Source organism: Monopterus albus, unplaced genomic scaffold, assembly GCF_001952655.1.
Source record: "Monopterus albus unplaced genomic scaffold, M_albus_1.0 scaffold3.1, whole genome shotgun sequence".
NCBI lineage: Eukaryota > Metazoa > Chordata > Actinopteri > Synbranchiformes > Synbranchidae > Monopterus > Monopterus albus.
Window position 1 is genome coordinate 4,830,434 of NW_018127883.1, and position 8,601 is coordinate 4,839,034.

General features: G+C 40.6%; 1 protein-coding gene across 1 annotated transcript in view; it reads right to left on the reverse strand.

Annotated features, from left to right (window-relative positions):
- Positions 1-1,467: 1,467 nt before the first annotated feature.
- The window catches only part of macrod2 (mono-ADP ribosylhydrolase 2), a 406,311-nt gene continuing 399,177 nt past the window's right edge, over positions 1,468-8,601 (reverse strand). Inside the window, exons 17-18 of the mRNA XM_020600667.1 lie at positions 8,191-8,262; positions 1,468-2,755 (exon numbers count right to left, since the gene is read on the reverse strand). Coding sequence (XP_020456323.1) covers positions 8,234-8,262 — 29 coding nt within the window. The 3' untranslated portion in view covers positions 1,468-2,755; positions 8,191-8,233. The remainder of the gene's footprint in view (positions 2,756-8,190; positions 8,263-8,601) is intronic.

Here is an 8,601-nt window from a genome sequence, read left to right on the forward strand (position 1 = left end):
TTTAGTTACTAAGATAATGGGTGTGGGTGTGATGTGAGATCTTGATATTTAAATGTGTCGATATTTATCACTGAGGTGAAAAGCTGTTTTGTGAAATCAGTACATAACAGAACCAGGGCATCAACCAGCGTGACAGAGTGTGAGGGTGAAAGAAGGTCACACACAGCTTCAGAAGTTAGAAGCTCATGCACAGTTGTAAGTTTTGAAGAGACTCGTACAGGAGAGAAGCCAATCAGTTGAGTTTGTGGCAAAACCTTTTACAGGGCTTACATATTGTTCTGTCCTTTACTGCATATGATAATTCATACTCAGAAATAGAGATGCACTGATGGTAACTTTCTGGGCTGATTCCCATTTTCTTTCTTTTTAAGAACTGTAACTGACAGCATACACAGACATTTTTTTTCATTATTACTATTATTTCTGCAAACCAACTAAAATTAAGTATTTCTTTTTCTCTAATTAGAAACAGGTGCAACAGGTAACGGAAATGAAAATGTCTTATTACTGAGCACACAGTTCTTTTTGAAGTGCGTGTAGCTTGTATTTGCTGTGTTTACCACAGGTTGGATACATTGTACGTATACACACATTTCATGTGTAGCCAGTCATTCCCTCATTGTGTCCTATTTGTCGGAGAATTGGACGGAGTTTCCCCTTTGCGTTTCTGTAGGCTCCTCTGTGCACAACAAGCGCATAACAGACACGAGTGTAAGTCTCGCTGATGGTGCATGTGGTGTGCTGCATGCTGCACATGCTACGTTTTTTGCTCTGTGACACTGTGTGCACGACGCTGACTGCTGTGGCACAGAATCAGAAATCTCAGAGCGACAGGCCGTTGACTGAAAACTGGCCATTTCTGATCTCCACTGCTTGATTGGTGCAGCTCTACTCAGAAAGTAGAACTGAAGTGACAATTATGAGATGATTAGTTAAAACATTTCAAAATGCACTGGCATTGTTTTGGATTTTGTGAAGTTGAATGAGACTTTTTCTAGTTATAGTTTGTCAATGAAGAGTTCTTAAATATGGTGTTGAAATATCTTCTCATGTTGTTCTTGTGAACCCAATAATGTCTCGTCTGGTGAGCCAAGTGTAGTCGCACTCCTTTTGATAAGCAAGATGACTGATAGAGAGGTTCTGCTCTGGAGAGTGGTGGAAGCTTTGATAACACCTTGTGAGGTCTCTGGTCATTAGGGAGTTTCTCACAGGGAGGGAGAGCTCTGCGGTGAGAGGTTCTGCCAGAGATCTCATTTGATACAGAAGAGAGCCTGAGGGCCAGAGTAGCAGCAAGCTGGAGATCACAGGACACAAATTGCTTCTGTCTAACCGGAGACAGACAACTGATCGCTCTGTCACAGTTGTTGGGTTTCTCACACACTAGGAGAAATTAACTATATTATTTGCAATTAGAATGAAATAAACTATCAACTACAGTAGTCATGACAAAAGTAAAAATATCATGACCAGGTACATCAAAAGCTGAGACATGGCTCCCACCTTAAACTTTATTAGTTTCTTTTATAGTCTAGCAAAGCAAACAATGTATGAAGGCATCATTTCATAGAAGTGTGATACGATCTTCAGTATGGCATCACTGAAAAGAATTCATGAATCATACCAACGGGGAAACCAAAACCATTTTTAAAACAAACCGCAAGGAAATAAAGTAACAGGTATAAGCCATTACCATGATGTACTGAAAATTACAAATAACTTGCAAGCAAATACATAACCAAGAATTCATACCCAGACCACCTTCTTAGGTGTGATTGTGATTTTGTAGTTTGATATGAAATAAGGCAGATTCTTTTAAATACAATTTTAGACAATCTGGTAAGGAGACGAGCGAAAGCGAAGAGAATTGTAATTCCTGTTTGAGGTTCAAAGCAAATTTCTGACATGCATTAGAAACTGCAAAGAAGGGGTGGGGGTGGTGGAGGGACTAATCTATTTGTTAAAAGACACTCATCCTTTTGTTGATGAACAGTTTCCTGGTAAAATGTGTTAAGCTGCAGTTATGGCAGCGTTGGAGATCAGACACTGATGTTCAGAGAGGAAAGGCTGGGGGTGGGGGTGTTACACAGCCTTAAAGACAGTGGTCTGAAACAAGGCATTGGCTGATTTGACTAAATAGTGGAGCTTAAGCTGCAGTAGTTTGTGAAGAGACATGGCCGGTGTTGGTGTGCTGCACTTTTAGAGGCTTAGAAATGCAGGGTGTTCTAAGGTGTTCTGCTGTTGGATGTCATCATGACTGGGGTGGTGGTATTTGAGTTGTAAGAACTAAGGGGTGGTTGTTAAGCATCCCCCAGCCTGCAGTGTCAGCATGTAGGAGCTATGGCTGTAGCTCTCACAGTGGGTATAGATCATATATAGAGACTTGAACCTGGTTTATCTCATTGCACCCAGTTGGCAAAATGATATGACTAACACACATTGAGGTATGGCTCATCTTTTCTGATTTGATATGTTCAACTCCTATAGCAAGGTTTTGTACATACATACTTACATACATATACATACAGTACATATATACTTCAGGGATGAGTAATTTCTTAACAAAGAGGGGAAAGGCTAAATAAAATTGGGAATGTGAGCATCTTGTGAGTAACTGGTTGTCCTGGGCCAGTGTCAGAGCCCATACTGCCATGGGGCGGTCTGACACCGGTGTGGTTGGCCTTCGCACAGTTTGTTGGCTGTCAGATGAGGTTGATTGTCCTTCCCTCAGCTGGTCATTCTTTCTTCTCACCAGTGTCTAAACAGAGAACAAATATGGGATATAAAATCTATGAATTTAGAGTTTGCACAGCTGAATTTCTGGTTCAAGAATAATCACATTGAGAGCAAAATACTGTCTTTAGTATCCATATCACTTGTTCTCTGATTTCAGCAGAGCAGATGACTGTGAAACTAAGCTTTTAAAGAAAAAAACATAGAATGTCTTAGTTAGGTGTTAGAACACCACATGCCAGACCAGCTTCAGTGCACCTTCACATTGACTCTAAAAGTCTCTGAAATCTACTTGAGGGATTAACACCATTCTTCCAAAAGATATTCTAGCATTTGGTGTTTTGGTGATGGCAATAGAGGGCGCTGTCCAAAGCCAAGCAGATACTGTATAGATTCAGCCTGATTTTAGACTCGATTTAGTACTTTTAGAATTGGGCCAAATTTCGAGCCGATTGTTGTTTTAAAATAATGCGAGTAGGGTCCCGGCGGCCAATTAATCACTTGAAGAACCAGTGATCTAGTTCCTAAATGATCAGATGGATTTCTGACATGTCAGAAATTTAATTAGCTGTCTTGCAGCTCTGAGGCCCATGGTCTGAAGTTAATTTAGGGTACTTGGATGAGTACAAAGACAACATAACATCATGATACAGACAAGATATCATATTTTGTGGACAATCAAATTAATTGAAGCAGTAGACTGTATATAATATATTTATATACAAGGCTAATTGAGCGCTGACAGCCCCACACTGTACGATGTGTCAGCAAAAAGGTGTTATGACCGACGAGAAATACTGATAGCAGATTACTCCTTTTCTTGAGTGGGTAGTAACGCTGTTTTGTTTTTTTGTTGACATCAATGTTGCGGATGGGACCATCTTTGAATCCAATGTTGGAATCGTCAGTGACTACACCTGCTCAAGGGTTCTGTTTACTCCCTTAGTATGAGGATAGTGCAGCAGATAAGCTCTTGTATTGAAATACAAGAGCTACTTTAAGGGAGCAATGTTTCCACAATGCATTAACAGGTATGCAACGTGGTTTTTGTTTTAACTCACTGTTATGTCCCACAGAGTAGTGGAAACATTGCTCTCTTAAAGTAGCTCCAAGGTAGGTAAATCCAACCAGTGATCACTATGTTTTCCCCCACAAATCCCTCACGTTACAGGCGACCACATACAGTCCCAAATTTATCATTCAATGCACAAGCATTGAATGATAAAAGCATGAATTTTTCACCAATGTTAGTACATACCATAAGGTTTAATTTCAGATGTGGATGTGAACTGTATCTGACCTGTGAGGACAGTGACAATAACTCAAATCCTACCTGACATGTTCGAGCCAGAATATGAAAGTGGACAGCACAACAAACTGCAACAGCATTAATTAATAGGAATTCCTTCTCCTTAGATAAGTAAATGACGATATCCAGTACGTACTGATGGGGAAAAAAAGATTTGTATAATTGGCATTATGCATACATAGTAACTTTTCCAGCCTTACAACAGTTCTCTCAACAGAAACAATGCATTAACAGGTATGCAACATGTGGTTTTTGTTTTAACTCACCGTTATGTCCCACAGAGTAGTGGAAACATTGCTCCCTTAAAGTAGCTCCAAGGTAGGTAAATCCAACTATGTTTTCCCCCACAAATCCCTCACGTTACAGGCGACCACATACAGTCCCAAAGTAGTGAAATTAATTCCAACAGTTAGCGTTGCACTGACAGTAACATCATGGATCGTTAGAATCCTCTCACCAACCCGCAATACATCACAGGCGGCAGACACACTGGCCTCAAGCAGTCAAAACAAACAGGTACTGTGCCTTAGGGGGAATCCAGCGTTGCTCAACTGATCATTCACCGCCTCATGGTGTTTGGCTGGCCAGCTGCCTGTAGATTTCCAGTTCTCCATTCACACCACTTTAGACCCGATCAGTTAAAACAGCGGGTCCCTATACATGAACATTCCCAGACATGCAGTAACCTCAGGCCCTGTATTTTTCTCTACATCGTCTGGTCACAAAACCACGTGCAGTCGAAAAATTCCTCTTTTAGAATGGCACCGGTGGATGTCAGGCAAGCTCACATAAACGTGCAACTGCTCGGAGATTATGACCATTCAAGGAAAGAAAGACCCTACATTGTTGGGGGGAAAAAAGTCTCGCCAGTGAGAGGTTGTGAGACTTGCCTAAACCGTTGCTTCAACATAGAAGTACAACAGCATACTGTAGGTACACCTCATTTTTTTGAGCTTTGTCATGTTTAAGATAATTCATCATTGTAAAATTGTAGATAAGTCAGAAAAGAAAGAAAAGTATGCCATGGGCTCTTTAAGATTGTCATTTTACTCTCAGATGGGTTCATTTGCGCCAGAACAAGCCTCTCAAATTGTGACAGGCACCTATTTTAATGGACCCACCACCTCATTTACATATGAAAGAAAGTGAATATATGAGTAATGTATAAAAAGTCCATGGTCTAATACATTTTGTGCAACTAGCCCTTCACAACAGCATATTATACTAAAATCAGATTGATTATATACAATAAACAGAGGCAGTTAGGTTAATTACGTCACATCGTAACCAGCCCGCGCAGGTCACACTGGGTCAGGTGCACATTCAGTGTAATATTACGTTAGCCATGGAGTACAAATGCAAAAAAGACAGGTGAATTTGCTAAAGCTAAACAGGCCAGTTATAAAGCCAACAACTGTTAGTGAAAAGCTTAGTACAACCCAGTCTGATGCTGAGGTCATGGATTTCAAAAGGACATAGGACTGCCCCAGATCACAGAGGGAAAACATGGAATAACATGAAAGAAGATTCCTGCCCCATGATTATATCATGGGTTGTTTTAAATAACAAGGTAAGAACATGTTAATTTAACATTATTACATTATATAGTCTCTGGTGTTCTCTAAATTTGTTGCTGTAATACTCTGAGTATAAGAATATCGCTCCTGTCAAACTGAGGTATGAAATCAAGATTTATAACATGATTTATCACTAAGCCCTGCCCACTTTCTGCACTGTGCTTCCATCTAGATCAAAGGCTGTCAACGTTTATGAACCCTAATTACAAACTTCAAATGATTTTGCATGTAGGTGTTAGATTTTCATTTTGAAACAATTTATTATAGGTTTGACAGAAAGTTAATTACCATCATTTATGATTTTGTAACAGCATTAAAGGATTTTATTAGTTTCCAGTGGGAATAGAACCGACCAACACCCGGAGACCAGGGTTATTACATCAAAGGGATATTATTACATTAGACCTGACCACCAGCATACAGTTAGTTTATAAATATTTTATAAATGTAAGGATTAATGTTTCTCTCAATTAAATTAAGCTTAGGAAAACCCACTGTATTGGTTAGTGTAGTTTAAAGGTTTACCCCCAATAGTTTTGACACTATTACGTATTAATTTTCTTTTTTCAGAATTGCTGAATTTAAACATAGGAAAATGAAGCTGTTTCACCTTTTGTTTATTTTTAAGTTTAGCCCCATAGCTTTGATAGAGGCAAGAATTAAAACCGACTTAATTTGAAAAATGTTCTAAACACACAACAGACCTAATGCATTATCAGCCATGCAGAGTTTTTAACAAAAGGATTATATGTTACATTCCCTTGAGTAGCAAAAACATTAAATCCGATATGTAGTGTGGGTCCAACAAACCAGCGATCACCATCATCTCTCCCCAGCTTCCCTTGTCTTACAAACGGCATGCCAGTGGACTTACAACTGCTCTCATGACCACCAGTAGTCACGTTTGATCAGGGAATGAATCATGTCCCACAAGTAGTAACAAATTATTTCCTTAGGTTATTGAACAACATGTCCTGTAAAATCCACAAAAACAATCGGGTATCACACGCACATTCTCCCCAGAGCCCTCGCATGACACATGCGACCGGACCAAAAAAATCCAACAGGTAGCACGGGTCTGGGGAATTATCAGCAATTAGTCGTTTACCCATCCGATGGTGCACCATATATGGGCCACCCTTGGCCCTCCACCTGCTCTTCTGTGGTCTTATGCAATGGGCTTTTTCCCCAGCCCACAGCACATTGCATGCATGTATCTCTACGTCGGCGTTCCCAAGGCTGATTGGTTATATTAAAACACGTAAAAATACAGGTCGGCGATGAATAGCAGACAAAATTATGACCCTTACGATACGGAACTACATGTGACAGGAGGGATACATAGAGGATGCACACTGAAGCTGATCCATTTGCTCTACACTGATTTTTAATAAGGATAATCACCTTTATTGGCCAAGTATGTTACACACAAGGAATTTGTTTCCGGTACACAACCGAGGCAGCCATCTGTGGTGCCAACTCAACCGATGGCTCTAACCATCAGGGGCAACAGGGGGGTTCAGTGTCTTGCCCAAGGACACTTCGACATGTGGACTGCAGGCACCGAGATTCGAACCTTCAACCTTACGGTTGGGAGACGACTGCTCTACCCACCGCACGGATATTAACTTTTGCTGGGACAGAGAGTCTTTACAGGGCAGGCTGTTGTGATTGCCCAATGTTATGTGATTTGATACTGTACTCCGGCTAATTTTAACTAAACATTATGTGCTACCCAGCTCCCCCCTACGCCATCCCACCCTGATCCACACGGTTGTTCAGCTTTTACTTCTCTGGTGCTTTGTCTGACATTGTTGAGGCTCTCTCCCTTATACGCCAACCTGTTTTTCTTTGCCAAGTTATTTCCTATGCTGCTAGCTTTCTTATTTATCCAACCTTGACAATGTGTTCACAGCAGTTCCTAAATGAATTTTTTTTCTACCTGGAACCTGTTCAATGAATCCTGTGCTTTGGCTCAACAACTCTACAGAGCCACAAACAGAAAAAGTGCTCGTACTGTATAGACATTTGTACCCTAGCACTCTCTACAGATGTCTACTTCCAAACCATCTTATTACCCTAAATCTCAATGGAGACCTGAGAATAGCACATCCTTATCAAATATGATTTATTGGCATGATTATTGCCTCTATAGTCTGTGTTGGCTGTACGTTAAAATAATATGCATTGCACACTTGATTTATTAAATGTCTGTTAGTTGAGTTTGTGGGTAATTTATCACACTCAATCTTCAAAGATGTGCTGACACGTTTATACCAAACTATCAGGGTCATAGCTGCAGACCTGAAATGGGTAGAGAGGATTTGCATTTGGCCCTGGAGGAGCATGTACAATACAAACGGCCTGCTTGCCTCCTGCCCCTGCAGAACGAAGGAGATGGAGGCAGGTGGGAAAGAATCTGACACGAGGAGGGTGAAGCTGGGTAACACATGACTGAGGAGCGCTGAGGATTCTCTGGATGAAGTGAATTTTAATTCAGCAGCTATGGTTACTAATAAGAATCTGCTTATAAATAGAGATGTGTGCGAGATAAGTGGGCTGTTTGAGTGCTACCTTTGGACTGAATGCTGACAGTTGGAATTGAATCAGGTTCTTCTTAGCTCTCAACAGGATCTTTCATCTCCACTAGACAAGAGAAGGGGAAGAGAAGAAGAATAGAGGGTGAAAGTGTGAGGTGAGGCAAAGATAATCATGCAACCTGTTGCCCCTCATCCTGTGCTGAAAAGCATTGATTTACTTAGCACAATCTCTCTGCCCTGCCAAGCTAGTTGAGTGGGTTTAGAGTTACAGTATAGCTAACGAGAATTTTCTAACAGTGGGAGTGGACTGGATACAAACATATTTATATCTAATAATGGTGCTTTTAAACTTATACAAGAGTCTTCATTACTGTCCTGGCTTCTGATCCTGGCTGAAGCTCCTACCACTTAAATAAAATTATGAGAACGTTAATATGTGTAGGTA